At 35.9% G+C, this 18,893-nt stretch overlaps 1 protein-coding gene across 1 annotated transcript in view; it reads right to left on the bottom strand.

The window, feature by feature from the left end:
* Positions 1-8,609: 8,609 nt before the first annotated feature.
* AP3B2_1 (AP-3 complex subunit beta-2) overlaps positions 8,610-18,893 on the bottom strand; it is a 73,059-nt gene continuing 62,775 nt past the window's right edge. Inside the window, exons 21-23 of the mRNA XM_035730433.2 lie at positions 18,164-18,404; positions 15,463-15,678; positions 8,610-10,736 (exon numbers count right to left, since the gene is read on the bottom strand). Of these exons, the coding sequence (XP_035589380.1) occupies positions 10,219-10,736; positions 15,463-15,678; positions 18,164-18,404 (975 nt within the window). The 3' untranslated portion in view covers positions 8,610-10,218. The remainder of the gene's footprint in view (positions 10,737-15,462; positions 15,679-18,163; positions 18,405-18,893) is intronic.

The raw sequence follows: 18,893 nt of genomic DNA, 5'->3' as shown, positions 1-18,893 counted from the left end.
AAAGTAATAATAAACGACAAATAGAACCATACGATGGTGAGGTCACGCGAAGTATTAATTTAGTGGTCAAAGATTCAGACTCTGCTCAACTTACTTGGATCTTGAGAACCAGAAAGATTCACAAACCTTAACAGATAAAAGGTGTGATCCAACTTCCGAGCAAATTACCCTGTACTTCACAAAAGAACAACGTTGTATCATTATAGTTTTACATGTTCGGAAGCAATTATCCGAATACATTTATAGGTATTTGATAACTATTTAATGTTAGTAAACTAGTTCTGAATGAATATTTTTGGTTTCTGGACAACTAACTAGTAAAATCTGTCCTTGTGATGCTGTATTAAGTGAATATTCATTCCAGATAAGCAAGGACTTGTTGATAGGTTGGGGCGAACAACACTGGAACAAAGCAGATCGACCCACATTCACTGTACTAAATAAATCTTATTTATTTAAACCCATAAATACTGGTACGAAGTAGCGCCGAAAAATTTCTGAGACACAATAGAACAATGAGACTATAAAGAGATAGAGGGCATGATGAAGAAAAAATAAGTGAATGGTTGTAAAAAAATAATGGAAGAAGCAGTTCAGTTAAGAGAAGTTCCTCTCACTTATACGAAGTTAAATGAAGGTTACAACAGAACCACCAATGGCTTTTATCCTGAGACTTTTCTGAAAACATCTCAAGCCACTGTGCTACTCTAGAACCCCAACCAGGGAGTCATGGATGTCTGACATATGCCAGTTATGTACAATTGTCTTTCATACCACGGCGCTGTCATAAACTGACCACCGCTTTTTCGAGTCAGTCTCAGCATCAGAAAATAATGTTTTGATATATATGCATGCATATCCTCTAAACCATCGAAATATGTTGTGAAGATCATAAACAATCAACAATTCGGGAAAAAAACAAGTCTTTATTGAGAAGCTCATTAAACCAATAGAAAATAAATGAATACTCCTCACAATTAACGTGAATTTACATTTTGGTGTACTTGTTTAAGAAAGTATATACGTAGGACTGAGAAAAGAAGTCCTGAAAATAATCCTAGAAACTAAATCTCACAATAAAACAAAGTCCTCACAAATAAAATACACAATATGGTTATTTCATAGATAATTAAAAAAAACAATGAATACTAGATTTATCTCCAAAGAATCTTTTTCAATCAAGAGTACACTATAATTTATTTATATGAATGAAAGAATGATAGGCTGATATTGTAAAAGAAGAAAAGATGCTAAAATAAGCTAACTATAACATAATCTTTTGTTTTTACCGACCCAGAATCTTTCATTCACTCGATAAAATTTATAGCACTTTTGGCAAGTCTATAATTTATGGACGAACCAATCAGGTCTCGGATTTTGGTGCGAAATTCACCCATTCATTTAGCTAAATAGGGTTTTGGCATTATAGCTGATGTTAGTTCGTGATGAAAACTCTAAAGCTAATTCATAACCCTAACCATCAACTTTAAATCATAATTCTAATTCCCCACGTTGGTTTATAACCCTCATTTGGTCCTATTTATTAGGTGAACACTCTCAACGTCACTTTAGCGTCGCTCAAAGGTCGTCCATAAATTATAGTCTCACCGCTCTATCGATTAAATATGGAATCATGTATAAATATTACGAGTTATGGTAATCATCTTACTTGCTACAAGTGGTTAGCTTTTCTAAATCAAAATTTGCGTCAATCTCAACCACAGTGTATTGTGTTGTTTTTCACTTAAATTACCATTTAACTATCTTATTTTTGAACTCTTCTCTCAACTTTACGTTTTAATCATATTATTTAAACATTTTATAGTTGCCGAGATTCCCTAAAATGGATAACAAATTCATTTCATTCTATTAGTCTTGTTGTCTTAGCTCTGAGTTCAAAATGATCAAAAGAATGAAATGACATATGTATCTTATTTTACCGGTTATTTCCATTAGGATACTACTAAATTAAATGGAATGGTGACTTAATACTGAAATTAATCAATCACATATTCGAACTAAACTCTACTTAGTTCGGTTTAAGCGCCGAATCAATATATCCTCAGTGATTATACACAAGTAATATACCTTAAATAGTGAATATGTAGTGACCTACTTTTATCAAGAGGATGCGATTGTACCAGGGATTGTTTTGCCGTACTTGTTTGTTCAACTGTACCAAAAACACATACATTCTTCCGTTGATTGTGACCTTGCACGAATTCGGTTACGCTCAATAACCACACTTGTAACCTGGCACGATCTCGGTATTCTTTCGATACCACGAGATCGCCAGTAAATACATCTCGACTACAGCCATCAACTGCCTTCTGATATTTGGCTTACGGTTAACTGGCACGTAGTCTCTTGTAGTGGTGATCATAGTCAACCGCGGCTCGACACCACACTACAAATGCATGAATTTGTACATAAATTAAATGAATATAGAAAATTGTCATTAAATAATGGAAAATATTTCTCCTTCATTAATAAAAAGTGAATATTTTTTGTTTACATCATTTTCTATATAACACTATTTTCTTCAGTTCTACTATGATACAAATTTCGGACATTTATTGATTAGCAATAATAATTGTAAATAGTTGGCCAGTTTATACGAGGGAGTGAGAAAGGTCAACATAAAACAAGTTTTGAAAAGGTTGATGTTTTTTACATATATATGCACTTTATCAGTTCATATGTCACTTCTGATATATGCAGTAATTATATGCTAAATCTATTCAATGTTATGCTTAATCATGGAATTATTCAAAATCAATTGCGAATACAATAAAATAATGTCTAATGAGATAATGAAATAAAATGTAAATATATGTGATTCATACATACACCAGTCTGTTGAGGTGATCCATCAGGGTGCTTGGTACCTGTGTGGTTGCGCCACAGGATTGAGCTGTACTATTCAGATTGTAGAGTTAAAGCCTATACTGTGTCTGGTTCTCCTATGAAGCGGGATTGAGCTGTACTGTTCGGGTAATAAAATGTAGGCCTGGGCGGTGTCTGGCTTTCCTGTTAAACGGGATTGAGCTGTACTGTTTGGGTTGTCACATGAAGGTCCGGATGGTATCTGGTTCTCCTGAAAACCAATGTAAAATTACCCTGGCTCACAAGGGTATATTATATAACTGTGAATTCCCCCAAATGCCCTGGTACGGCTGAGAGTGGGGAGAGTCCGCTCTACCTCTCCAAATGCTCTCACATGGCCACGCGTATATAGCCACTGTCAGGCAAGTCCTACTCACTACCTTCTCGTGGCGAGGGTGTTGTTTACGAAATTGGGAGGACGAAAGCGAATGTCGGGCGCTTTAACCGGGTTGGTGGACATGGAGCGTCCACCTAGGGGAGTTGGAAAACCCTGATTACAAACCAATGGTGCAATGGGCTCCATTATCGTGAAGGAACAAATGGCGTATGAACCAATCGTTGGTCACCGGCTACCATGGGAATGCATCCTTACGTTGCTCCACTGCCTTGTGGTTTGGCCCCTAAGAAAATCACCTGCTTCGGTTCAGGGCACCGGGCAGTATCACAGCCCTCACACATATCAAATGAGATCTGTGTGGCGCATATGTATTTGGTGCCTCCTTGTACCAATATCTATGTGTTAAAATAAATAAATAAATTAAAATCTCGTAAAAGACAATTAAGGATTAGGGAAACATTATGAAGCATTTTATCCAATCAGCGTCCACTTGAAGTTTAGCCAGAAACATCAAGAGTTTCTGATTGGCTGGTTACTTATACTGCTACTATGTTTAGTAGCATTCTAGAATTTTCGGGAAACCCAAGTACATTTAAAATACTATAAAAACCCCTATAATATTCTGTACTGAAATGAACCTTTGGAGTAAAGTGCTTGTCGTATATTTTGTACCTTTTCTCTCGTGTTCAGGTCTCTGTGTAGTTCTAGCTTGGGGGTTACGAGAATAGCTTAGGAACCGAATATAGCGTTCAATTAGCAAGACTTATCACAGTCAAACATAAGTAATTGGTTATTATAAAGAAAGACAGATAATTTTGTTAGCAGTGTATTTTTATTATTCAATGAAAAGTGTTGGATAGTAACTTTTTTCTTGTGATTTGAGCATTATTTTAGACTTATTCAGTCCCTTCTTAGTCAACACAATGGATGATTATGTGGAGATCATTCAGTCTAAAACGAGTGAAATAGACTGTAAAACTGCTAACTATCAAGGAACATCAAACCAATGTTTCGTACTTGTGTAGGACTTTGAGATCGTGAGGATGATTTGTAGCTCAGGTGGATGATTTTGATGAAGTATTTTTCTTTAAGCTGGATGTTTTGGTCGTAAAGTTTTCGTCATTCTTCTGAACAACATCACCAGTACAAACTTCAGATAGAAGTAAATTGTTCGAATTTCTCTACATATGATTCACAACTTGACTTATCGACCTCAATTGAGAGATACAATCAAAATAAAAAAAGCAGACAATGACAGGTTAAACGTTAACAATAATCAATCGAGATGTTTTTTTCAATAAAACAATAAAAAGCTCCACGACCAAATCATCCAATTCAAAGAACAAAACTCCACCAAAATTGTGTAGGATATCTCAGAGTCCACAAATTCATACGAGAAAACGTTCAAATAAACTATCCCTATGATAGCCGATATAATGAAATAAATTAACTGACTGATTCAACAAATGTTTATATTATTCAAACAATAATTTAAACAAATCGAATTAAAACTTAATGTTTAAATTACTGAAAAGAAAACACTATTCAAAGACTATTAGCTTATATTTCATGAATCCGTTACGTCGTTCGATCCTTTCCATACTAGAAAAAGAATTAAAAGCGAACACTATATATATAGATATATATACCCTTGTGGGCCAGGGTAGTTTAACATTAGTTTTCAGGAGAACCAGACACCATCCGAACTATCACGTGATAACCCAAACAGTACAGCTCAATCCCGTTTAACAGGAAAGCCAGACACCGCCCAGGCCTACATTTTATTACCCGAACAGTATAGCTCAATCCTGCTTCGTAGGAGAACCAGACACAGTATAGGCTTTAACGCTACAATTTGAATAGTACAGCTCAATTCTGTGGCGCAACCACACAGGTACCAAGCACCCTGGTGGACCATTCGCACCATTCATATGCACATTCACATCACATGTATAGTTATTCCGACCAATGATCGCGTGAATCAATGATGCACAGCACGAATAGGCCAAGGTTGACCTATTCCGCTTACATGACAGTCAAACTCGATAATGTTAGCAATGACGACATGCCTTACAATGTCCGAATGACAATGGCCCTCGAGAACAGTGAAAAGTAATCACCAATATGAATGAAACGGTTAACCAGCAAACCAATTTTGTGCATGAACAGTCAGCAAGACTTGCCAAAGCAATGCCGAACCATCCACAATACCAATGGCGAACCTCCAGCCGCATATGAGACCTTCAGCTCTACATGGCCATAAAGCTTATACTGCACACAACACATATGTAGTGTAGTAAGCGAAATAGCCCAGCCTGAAGCGTTAGGGCTTAAATAACGCTTAAAACCCATTGTCTAGTATCAGAATACTATAACTAGGCCACTAAGATCATTTTTATCGCATTTGAGAAATTTTCATTTTTCCGACTTTTCAGACCTTGGAGTTAGGGGTAGTATATACATATATTCTAGTAACACGAATAACAGAGTTTATAAAATATCGATTCAAACGTTAGAGCTGACTGGTTGAAAATAGATCAATCAGTGCATTCCAACTTCAACCTGATCATATCATTCAATAGTGAGGATTCTATTCTGATAGAACAACAACCAATTATATTTTAATCAAGTCGATTTGAACTTAAAGTAAATTAAATATTATGCCTTAATTATTGATGATAGGCTAATTTAAAAAAAAACCCAGTAGTATGTTAATAACTTGGTCTTGTATAAAAAAAAGGAAAATGTGGAGAAATTTTGAAAAAAAAAATGAGATAGAAACAGCTATATTTAATTGATTTTACAATCTGAAAAGAAATATATTCATCTTTCAAAAAATAACTATTATTGTACTTTAATTCCATTATTATAAACAGTACAGTCAGCTGTTATTGTTATAGTAATAACTTACATCTTAATTTCACTGCCAATGTCATATGTATTTGTGTACTTTTATTTGTTTTGTAACGAACTTCCAACATGTTCATAAACACACACACACACACACTAGTACACATAGAAAGGTCATATCAACACATACAGAAATAGTTTATTAAAGATTCTGTACAATTATACAACAGTTCTTTCTATCATGAAGAGATGTGACAGGTGAGGAATTGTTCAATGTTAAAAAGAATTTAACATTTGTATTATTTTGGTTTGAGAACCTTCACAAACGTATTCTAAAAACATCACATGTGACCGAATTCAGAAGAATCAAATATTATTCAAGTTGTTCAGTCAGTCAGTCTAACGTGGAACTTTGTACGTACGTACATCAGTTCGAGTTGCCATACCAAATTAACACAGAGATACAATTGTCAATTCAAGTCCCGTAGTGGTACAGGTAGTAAGAGTATAAGTAGTAATCGGAAAGAATAAGGTTTGAAAATGTTATTCAAGGAGTATAATACAATGAAACAAATTTAGAAAGAGGAAAAACGGGACATGAAGAATTCAGAAGATTAGAATTTGGGAGAACACAAAGGGTGGATGCACCTGCACCATTGCAAACGATTTTGAGCCATGTCATTCAAGGTCTCTAACCATCGGTTACTATCATCTCGCGGTCCCCAACCAGGTAGTCTACACCTACCAATATGACTCAGTCTATTGTCAGTGACTTCATGGACCTGTGCCATGTTTTGGTCACTAGCTTTCTTCCAATCTACTCCTATACAACAAAACATCGCACATCGATGCAGTCGGTGGTTGGGCATACGTAACACGTGTCCCAGCCATCTCAACTGATGAAGTTTCACTACTTCATCAATTGATTTGCCATCCTTACCTAGTAGCCGTTTCCTAACAACTGTGTTACTTACTCGATGGTCTGTTCTTCACGAGCTTTGGTTAGGCGTTGAAGTATTATTGAAGCTAATATTTTAGACACTATATTAGTCAAACTGATTCCTCTGTGACATTAAAAGAAGAATCTATTTGTAAAATCTCAGCGAATGAATTTGAAGTAAATCCAACGTTTCGCCTGGCAATCTGGTCCAAGCTTTTTCAAGGGAAATATAATCAAACAACAAAATTATCGAATATAAATAGGTACATGGTTTTTTTGGTTTACTGTATACTAAATAAGTCATCCAATCAACGTGAAGGATTTTTTATAAATAGGTATTTGCATTAATGTGTAAGAGACATGTTTATATGAAAAAATAATAAAGGTCAAGCAAATAAAAAGTTCATTTGAAAATAACTAAGGGGAAAGAAAGAATAAGAAAAATTTCACAAGTTGAAATCATGAGCCAATTGAAGCTAGACCACCATGGAAAACCTGGAAGCTTCCATGGTGGTCTAGTTTCAATTGGCTCATGATTTCCAACTTGTCAAATTTCTAAAAATCTCCACAAAACCCATTCTGATAATAAGAAAAATTGTCGTGTTATTCTAGGCCATAGAATGGCTTAAGGATTACAAGGTAAATTCAAGGTTGAGACAAACTTGTCATTGTACACATAAGGACAAGGTATGTGATTATGGAACCAAAAACGTGTTAAGACAACAGAATGTGTTTATACGCAAGTGATGTGAGAAGAAATTTCATTCAACTAAATATTGACTTCGGTCTGTGTATGTTAAGAAAACAGATCATTTTTATATATCAAATGAATCAAAAATGCCACAGCCTGCATTAGATGAAGATAAATAAGATAAGTAAACAAAATAAAAGCGGACTGTATACGTAATTGAAGGTGTGTGTTATTTTAATGTTCCAGTCAATTGTTTAACATATTCAAGTCTGATCAGTTGTCTGCTATTACCTATGGCCGCTGCCTTTCCATCTCTCTTGCTTTCACTACCCACCACTGTTCGCGATCATTGCGTAGACTTCTTGTCAGCTTGCGCTTAAGCTGGCTCTGCCCTTCGTTATATTCAGAGCCAAATGGAATGAGTTTCCGAGCATCTATCAGTGGGATAGATGCTGTTGAGATTCAGTGTTTCTCCCTAACATTATGGTTTACCTTACTAGCAGACATCACTGCTTTTCCACAGCTTTTCGGATATCATTCCATGCTGCATCGGGGTGGGCATCACATACATGGCTGCCTAACTGTTTTCCTAGTTGTTCCTGAAATATACTCTTAGCTTGACTATCACTAAGTAGAACCCTAAGAGGCTTTACTGAAGCATCTTTCCTACGTCCAGTAAGACGCATACAAATACGCGCTCGTACTAGAGCATGATCTGAATCTAAGCATGTGCTCCAGAATGAGCGACAGTCTTCTATCGAGCCCCTCCATCGATGGCTGATAGCGATGTGATCTATTTGGGTCCAACGTTGGGACGAATTCGAGGTCGCCATGTTAAAAGATGTTTTCCCTTATGTTTAAAGTTAGTATTTGCAAGTAAAGAGACGGTTATCTGAGCATAGCGGCAACAGACGGTCGCCATTATCTGTTCTTTGAGCCACGACACCATTAGATCCACCCAGGTGTCTTTCCCTTTCGCTTAGTTTACATACTTGAGCATTAAAGTCACCAGCTAATATTACTACATCAGAGCGCCCAGCTTTTCGGAGGTCGGAAAGCTTTCTGTAAAACTCATCTTTTACATCATCTGAGTTGCAGTCACTGGGAGAATAGGCAGAGACGACGAGTGTCCCTATCTTTCTGAGTCCTTACTCTTCCGTTTAGTCGGACAGTGCACAAACGAATGTCTACTGGGATCCACTCTAAGAAACCTAGTTCTGCCCTAGGACACAATGCTATACATACGCCGCCGAGTCCACGAGAAGCAGCATCTGGGCTTCCAGATACACGAAGTGTGAATCCAGATGGTTCTTTGTTTTGACATGGTGACGTCAAATGAATGACGCTACTCGGATCTTGCATGCGCGTTTCGGAGACACAGCACACATCGATGGCGCGAGATTCTAAAGTCCTAGCTAAGGAAGCCTGTTGTCCTATTTGGTACAGTGTTCGGACGTTGATAAGCTCCTACATGTAGTTGAGAACGTGGTTTCAGGAGACCAGGAATAACGTTCCACGTACTCGAATCGTTTGCCCTGGCTCTGCGAAGGTGATAAAGGGACGTGAGAGGGGTTGCTCGTGGAGATAAGAGAGGTATTAGGATGTGTAGGACGGATTTGAATGTGAACGACTTGGCCTCGTCTGTTGTTACGGGTATGAGGGCTGAAGTCACATCCCGGCTGCCCACACCGTGGAAGGGTATTTCTTGAGAAACCTGAAAAGGAAGTTGGATTAATGTTGGTCTTAACGACTTGAGAGCGTGACCACAGTGCCCAAGGGACAACTGCTTGAGGCCGGTCACATCTGACCTGTTTGTGAGTAATTTTCGTGTTAGCTCCGTACTTGCTGAAACCTTACCGCCAAAGACGGATATCCGTGGGATAAGGCGAGGTATGCATTTTTAAGGTCGACCTTTTCTAATCCCACCCCTTCTTGTGGGAAGGCAACATCGCTGTCATGCTAATTGTCTGAAGGAAACACTTACCACCATCACACCTCTGTACAGTCAGCAGTATGACTTCGCCCTCAGACCTTGGGTTTGCTGCTTTTAGTCTTACCGCTCTTCAACTGACCTGTCTGACATGATAGGACATTGAGGAACGATTGTTCCAGTCAGTATAGCTCGATTGGTTCATCATGATACGCAAACCTGACCACCACGTCAAGGTAGCAACAACGATCATATCAAACATACTTAAAGAATACATCTTTTATCACATAATTTATTGCAAAATTATACTTTGTCCTAAATTTTGAAGGAGAAGAAGAAGAACAACAACAACAAAATAACTCGTCCAATTGCACATAATTAAATAAATAAACAAATTCACAAAAAAAATACACACAAACATATACATGAAGTAATGAATATTGAAAATGAGCGCGAAACGTAATGCAAAAAACAGAAAAGAGAAAAAAATCAAATCAAATGGAATGTTTAAACAACATTGAATATAAAGTCCCTAGTAATAGACTCACCCCCCCCCCAACAACAACATTAAACCTTCATCAACATTATAATGTTGATAATATTTTTTCAATACATAATGATAAATGTTTACGAAATATATTAGATGAATTACAAAATAAACTTAAATTTATTGAAAATGAATCATTTTTAAATAGAGTATTTAACCAATATGAAACTTCTAATAAACATAATTGATTATCAGATATTGTTTGACCAGTTAAAAATATAGTGATATATGATGTTTGATTATTATGATTGTTGACATCCGTTGTTGTTGTTGACGCTATTGTCGTCGTCACCGTCGGCGTCGTCATCATCATTGCTGTTGTTGTTGTCGACTTTCCATTAGAATAACAGTTCATCTTCTCATGTAATTCCATATCATTACATACAATATATTTATGATTTGTGTGTATTTTATGAAATTGATATTGAATATTAATATGTTGTAAAAGATGAGTTATTAATTTGGATAATAATTCAGATTGATATATTCTTTCATTATTATTAATTATAGTTACTATATGATTATGATAAAATGATTGACTTAATATAAGTTTAGCTAGAAAAGAATTTAAAGAAATATCATTATTGAACATCTTTTAAAGTTTGATTAAACAAAAATGAATATGAAGTGTTGAATACTATTAGTTTAATAAGTAGTATCATGTTTGTTTAATTCTTTATACCGATTACATTCTATAATCAGTATAAGATTGTGGAGATGATTATGTTATTGATTGCGATCAAGAATCCCGCGAGTGGAATAGTGGATGCGCACTGCTGAGGAGTCCTACAATAGGACGAAACAGACGTCCAGTGCTTCCAGGTTTTCAATGGTGGTCTAACATCATTCGGTTCTTGATATCAATCAATAAATTTTATAAACCAAATAGAAATATAGCCAATAATCTAAGTAACTCGATATTACGTCTACCATGTGTTGATGTAAGGTACTTGGAGGTAGTTAGTAAGCAGTTTCAGTTGACCAAGGTTATATGCTATTTAGTAGTTAATGGTAAAATGTACTAAAAGTCTTGAGGAAACTAATGTTTTCTGTAGGATTTGAAAATGCATGACAGTTTGAGTCATTCTAGTCACTTAAATTAGTAGTCAACACTTCCCTTTGATCGATAAAATTTGATTATTACAAAAGGATTGAATAAACATAATACTGGTGATTATACAGTGATCAGTCAACTGTAAATAACTCAGTCATACAGGAAGTCCAAGAAGAAGCAAATGGCTAGGCGGTAGTGATGCAGACTATGAAACTAGGTGACGCTGTTTCGAACCCTATAGATGTATCAGTTCTCCCCAAAAATGAACCTACAGCTTAATCACGAGTGCCAACCTATGTCAAGCAGAGTTTCCTGACGAATATCTCTAACCACCTAGTATCTCAAAACAGTAGATATTTCTCAGCTTTATAACTTGTTAATTAAGTGAGCATATGTTCTAGTATAGAATTGCATTGTAAATAGTTTTCAAGGACAATCACAGTAACTCAGACACAATATTCACTGTATGTGATCAACATCAATGTACAGACCATAATATAACAGTTGTTCAAATATCAAGAAGTTTGTGTAAGGAAAGATTTGAGCGATAATAATATTAACATTATTACTACTTAGGTTACAGATTGATCTTAATTAGACAATCACCGAAAACCAAGGAGCATTGGATACCTGTCCCACCCTAGTGTGGAACTATCCAGGTACGTACATCAAAGACCCTACCGAGTAGCTTCCAGGTTTTATCGCAAGCGTTTAAAATTTAGACCACTTAGTGTACCATCCAACAATTTACATTTCCAACTCTAGAAAATTCGTGATCTTTTGTCATTATCTTTCAATGCTGTTGGAAACACAACGAACTTTGCAAACGCCATTAATAATAATAACAAATCTCATTGAATACATACAACAAAATAAGAAAGCTTCTCTTATAATTATAGTTCAATTAATTTTATCATAAATTACACCAACATAATCGTGTATACTTCATGTTCATGTGTTTTAAACGAAAATTAGAAATAATCTTTGAGTGAATTCGATAAAGAGTACATACATATACAACAGTTTAAGATATAAATTAGTTACAGTTATATTCAATGGGTGAATTGTTGAGACGGCTTCCGAGAACTACGACGAAGCCTCCAGAGGTGCTAGAGGAACCGAAGAGTTCCATCCAATCAGGACGTAATGGAGTTTTATAGACTGTCAACATGGCATGCTACTGTTGGCCAGTAACACAACACGCCTCTTTGCGGATTGGTTGAGTTATAATGTTGATTTAACAAACGCTAATATCTATAAATACCCACGATTTTCTGCACATCTTGAATGTTTGAGTGTACTCATCACATTCTATATCCTTCCCGACGGTAGCTGCCATCTTGACGTGGTGGTAGGGTTTGCCTATCGTGATGACCCAACCGAGCTACATTGGCTGGAACATATGTTCCTGTAGGTTCTACCATGACAGGCAGGTCGATTGGAGAACAGTAAGACTAAAAGCAGTAACTCAAGGTCTGAGGGCGAAGTCGTACTGCTGACTGTAGAGGGGTGGGACAGCAGTAAGGTGTTTCCCTCGGACAACCAGCATCTGAAGCGATGCTGCCTTCTCACAAGGAAGGATAGGGTTAGAAAAGGTCGACCCTAAAAATGTCACACCTCACCTTACCTCACGGATTTCCGTCTCCGGCGGTAAGGCCCTTTGAAGAACGGATCTAACACACTAAAATACTTCCACGGAAAGGCCGTGAGCGACCGGCCTCAAGCAGCTGTCCCTTGGGCTCTGCCGTCACGCTCCCATGTATCTGGAAGCCCAGATGCTGCATCCCGTGACCTCGCTGGCGTAGATATAGCATTGCGTCCTAGAGCAGAACTAGCACTCTTAGACTGGATCCCAGTAGACAGTCGTTTGTGCGCTGTCCGACTAAACGGAAGAGTAAGGATTAGGAAAGATAGGGACACTCGTCGTTGCCTCTTCGTCGTCTCTGCCTACTCTCCCACTGACTGCAACTCAGATGATGTAAAAGATTCTATATCCTTATTTTGTTTCTTATTCAAAGTTTATACTACTTATGAATATTAAGTAGCCACTATCCATCATTGCTTACAAAAAGCTTATGAATTAAGGCAATATCGAGGCATATGCACAGTATGCACATATGCCAATAACAGACTGACCAATCACAGTCTTAAACCTCAATGGGAAGATACAAGCCAAACAATACCAAGTGAAATTAAGTAATCCATCTTATTTTTAATAACTTTTATTCATTGAAGTGTCGATAATATTGAATTAACTGATTACTATAATCTTATCATTCAAATACTTCCGATAGATATTTTCAGCTTTAGTATATCTGCCAAACATTCATCTTATTATAATAGTTTTCATTTTTGGCGGAAATTACATTCTAATATACAGCAGTTATTCACTAAATGAACGAAACAAATTGCTAAAGGTCATAGACAAAATATAATTATTGTAAATCGATGACATTTAAGATAACCTCAAATATTTTTGGTCAATTTAAAGAAAAGAAAACAGACTAACAAATAAAAGTGGTCGATGAAAAAAGTAAACAAAAACATCAATAAAAAACGCACTAAAAATCACGTACGGTGAAAGTGGTTTCATCGACGTTTTCAATGGTATTCTAACATTAATCGATTCATGATCCCAATCAAAAAATCCTACAGATTAGTTGTGCAATGTTTCTACCTAGCAAATATACTCTGTGACGAGCAAGTAGTTAAAGTTAACCTAGTCAATAACTTACATTCTTAACATGTCTTTAATTTAAAACGTCGTACAGTTTTTCGGGGTCTTTTTAAACCTTTTTTTTCCTTTTTTTTGTATTTGTTACTGTTTTTTGCGTAAGTAACTTGTTGAAATACCCTGTGCTGAGAATTCTATATTGTACCAAAATATAATATTGAATAAAACCATTAATAATAATAATAATAATAATAATAAACAGTTAAACTTCAATTTAAAATAAACCAATAATACAGCGTTTAGCAATTATTATGCGGATCGGATCATAAATGATTACAGTGTTTGCGTAGAACTAGCATAGATTTATAGAACAGTACTCAAGTCTCTACTTTGTACATGTCCAATACTTCAAGTAGATTAGTTTCAGTCAGTCAGTAAAAACGTAGAACTCCGTACTTACGTACATCAGTTCGAGTTGCCATACCACATTAACACAGAGATGCAATTATCGATTCAGATCCCATAATGGTACAGGTAGTGAAAGTAGAAGCAATAATCGGAAAAATTAGGGTTTGAAGATGTTATTCAAGGAATACAATCCAGTGAAATAAATTTGGAGAGAGAAAAAAAGAACATGAAAAATTCAGAAGATTAGATGAAGTCTAAACTAGTAAATTAATTTAGACTTCTGCCACAGAAGGATTTTTTTTTTAAATGTGATTTCACTCGCTTTTATAATATACTGTGATAATTTGGAAGATGTAAAAACCTTTACATATTTGGGCAGCATCATCGATGAACATGGTGGATCTGATGCAGATGTGAAGGCGCGGATCGGTAGAGCAAGAGCAGCATATTTACAACTGAAGAACATCTGGAACTCAAAGCAACTGTCTATCAACCAACACCAAGGTTGGGATTTTCAATACAAATGTCAAGACAGTCCTACTGTATGGAGCGGAAACTTGGAGAACTGCGGAAGCCATCATCCAGATGATATAAGTGTTTATTAACAGTTGTCTACGCAAAATACTTCAGATCCATTGGCCGGACACTATTAGCAACAACGTACTGTGGGAAAAAACAAACCAGATCCCAGCGGAGGAAGAAATTAGGAAGAAGTGCTGGAAGTGGATAGGACACACATTGAGGAAAGCACCCAACTGAATCACAAGGCAAGCCCTCACATGGAATCCTGAAGGCCAAGGGAGGAGAGGAAGACCAAATAACACATTACGTCGGGAAATGGAGATAGACATGTGTAAAATGAACAAGAATTGGATAGAACTAGAAAAGAAGGCCCAGAACAGAGTGGGTTGGAGAATGCTGGTTGGTGGCCTATGCTCCATTGGGAGTAACAGGCGTAAGTAAGAAAGTGATAATTATATGGTCTAGAAGGACAATGAAAACTGCTTTATGATTTAACAAGTTGTCTAAACTCAAGGAATGGAACAGTACTAAGCGCGTAAATCTATGTAAGGAAACGGATAACATTAATAATAATAATAATAATAATGATAATAATAATAAATATAAATAGAAAATCGACATACATCTTTCGTTAAAATATTCTTTTTCATTCAAATGAATAGGTCGTATTAATTCTGATGCTGGTGGATTTAAACAAATTCTCCATCTATGTAATAATTCATGATTCAATGAATCATTTGATTTCATTTCATAAATAAGATCTAAATCAATTGGATCACAAAATCCAGCAAAATCTATGCCAAATTGTACTGTACAGATTGATTGAGGTTTCAATTGTACTGTTTGATATAAGTTGGAAAAATATATATATTACAAGATAGTTGAAAATGTAATAAAATGTGTTTAAAGAAAATTCTACATTACAAGTTATGTTATTTATGTCATAGTATCTAACTATACTACTTAAATATCAGTAACTAAACTATTACTGTTGTTATAGAATGTTGTGAAGATTGTTTGAGAATATCATAACATGAAGTGATTTTGGTTCGGTTCCTCATGGAATTGTAAGTTTGTACTACTGAGAAGTTCAATACTGGGACGATAGAGCTGTCTAGTGTTCGTTCGTTATCAAAGTCTATCCAACCCAAGTTAGCCTACGATATGAAATACTATTGAATAGTTTCCTTCACTGATTTTAATAATAATGTTTATCCTCGTATTTTTTTCTTTCTGATCAAATTAATTAATTGAATAGTTTTTAAAGATGAGCTTAATTTTAGGAGAATTTACGTCATGGATTAATGTCAACAGTAAAGCTAACGAAAATTAAAAAGGTACTGGACATAGATTTTAAGTAGAGATGGATGATGGCTGGGATTGGAATCCATGATGAGCGTCCCATATGATTTGAGACTTGTCAGTTGGATGTACCTGCATTTCAGAGTTGATATTGACTCCGGAACTAGAACCCAATACCGTTTGCTTTAAACGCCATCGCATTATCCACTTAGCTACTGAGTTCAGACAGATTTTTTGGATTAGTTGTAGAGACTATATTCACCAGTGTGCAATCAACAACTCCAGATTTGTTCGTAAATCGGTAAACCAATAGTCAACATTTAAAACTTCAATCAATATCCAATAAAGCCGACAATCATTAATTCTGTTGGTGATAACTTCTGCATTTCAAGCATAAGATGTAATCAACCTGCACTCAGACAAAATGAAATAATTATTTTATATCTATGTTTGCCTTTAACATTGACGGTAAGTTACTGGTTTCACCTCATTCAGTGCGGTAAGTTTGTAACTTGAACTAATTTTCATGAAGTACAACCGTCGCCATATGTGTATAACTAAACATTAAGAGAAGTTAAGACGGTAAATTAACGTAAAAACTTGTGTAAAATTGACATATTCATTGATAAGAATGTAGATTTTCAATGAGAACAATTCAGTTAGTACGATAGGCTATGTGAGAATGTCATATAAGTAAAATAATAAATCTATCCTATTGGAAGATATGAGTGGATGTATACGCATCTATTTTTATATCAAAGTGCTACAAATTCAAACCACAAACACCTGAGAACTTCTTGCTTCCAAATGACTTCATAAGGTTGAGTGTATTTGACTTATACTATAGAAGTTATCCTCATTGATTTCAAGGGGGGAAAGGTATTCCATAAAAGAGATAAACCGAGAGAGCAAGGGATTAAACTAGTTTGATCAATATGGATAATTCATCTCAGGAAATTCTAAGTCTAAACCAATAGTAAACTCCATAATTACCGACAATCAAAGGATCCTATTTCTTGACACTTCTTTACTGTCTTGTGTACCAGACTCCTGGCGAAACGTATTACAAATGCTCCATCTAGAAAACTACATACTTTAAGCAACCAGGCAATAGCTCATCTTCAACCACTATACGAACATATTTAATCAACAATAACCGACTTACCTACTTCATTATATGATCAGTCAAAAACATAATATAAACGGCAAACTTTTCTAGTGAGAGTTGGATGGTGGCTAGCACTGGGATCCAGAAATCCATATACACTCAACTGATGAGTTCTAAATAGGATGAAACGCACGTCGTAGATATCAGTATTAACCTCCATCCAACTTTGCTCAAAAACAATTGTAATCTAATGTCAATATCGAATCATTCCCCCACAGGATGCACATATGCCAACGAAGATTGATCAATTTCTAATTCATGGCATAACAATGGGAATATCCAAACAACCAATACACATAAATAAACGTTAAACACTTTCAAAAAACAATGCTTACTAATAATTATATTACTGACAAACACAAAATTAAAATTTCACAGGTTGAAATCATGAGTCAGTTGAAGCTAGACCACCATTGAAAACCTGGAAGCACTGGACGGCCGTTTCGTCCTAGTATGGGACTCCTCAGCAGTGCGCATCCACGAACTCGCCCCCTGCGTGGCTCGAACCCAGGACCTACGGGCTTCGCGCGCGAGCACTTAACCATTAGACCACTGAGCCGGCATCCAACGGTGTTAATGTCTAACTTCAACCAATCCACAAAGTTGCGCCTAGTCCTGGGTTCGAATCCTGCAGGGGGCGGGTTCGTGGATGCGCACTGCTGAGGAGTCCCATACTAGGACGAAACGGCCGTCCAGTGCTTCCAGGTTTTCAATGGTGGTCTAGCTTCAACTGACTCATGATTTCAACCTGTGAAATTTACTAAAAATCTCCACAAAACTCATTCTGACAAAATTAAAAGTAATTAAGTAGTATAAAATTCAATACGTTATTTTTAACAAAATTAATGGATTACCTATTGGATTGAAAGACTGAATTCGATTAGCATCAATTAATAATCGACCTATTACACTATTCATTAAATCAAATTGAATATTTGTCAATTCTACGCATGTATTTTGATTACATAATTTCAAGTTGATTACAATTAATTTCGGATGATTAGGCCAAACTATACGACTATATTGTAATTGACCAGATATATCATTTTCATGTGGATTAGTTAGAGTAAACCATAAAAGTGAATAATTATGAATCTATACATAAATGAAAGCAAATAGAAACAAAAATAGTTTTCTTTTTAGATTTATAAATATGTCAGTTAACAAAAATTGGTAGTACATCATAAGTTAAGTAGTTGAACGGAGTCAATAGGAAGTATCTGGAGTCCTAAAGGGAATTAATGCTCCCTAGTGGATTCGAACTCACAACATCTAGTTTCACAGTTTGAAAAGTTGCTGCTATTAATAATACTACCCACAGGGAGAATCAGTTCCCTCAAGATTGAAAGCCCGCTTTGTTGGCGGGCGAGATATTGGAAACTAAAGGTAATACAATGAAGAACAAGTAGGCCCGAATAATTGATAAACAAAACAATCAGATTTTAGATAGTTCCTCTTAGATTTCCGCATTATAACTGATGTTGTTTTATGATGAAAACTCCTGGTCGTAACTTCTAAGCCTAAATCCTAGTCGTTCACACTTGATAATTAATTGAGTTGACTCAAGGTTACTACCTTACGATA

Source organism: Schistosoma haematobium, chromosome 7 (assembly GCF_000699445.3).
Source record: "Schistosoma haematobium chromosome 7, whole genome shotgun sequence".
Lineage (NCBI taxonomy): Eukaryota > Metazoa > Platyhelminthes > Trematoda > Strigeidida > Schistosomatidae > Schistosoma > Schistosoma haematobium.
The sequence above is the reverse complement of the archived record's forward strand: the minus strand, read 5'-3'. Positions and strand labels throughout refer to the sequence as shown.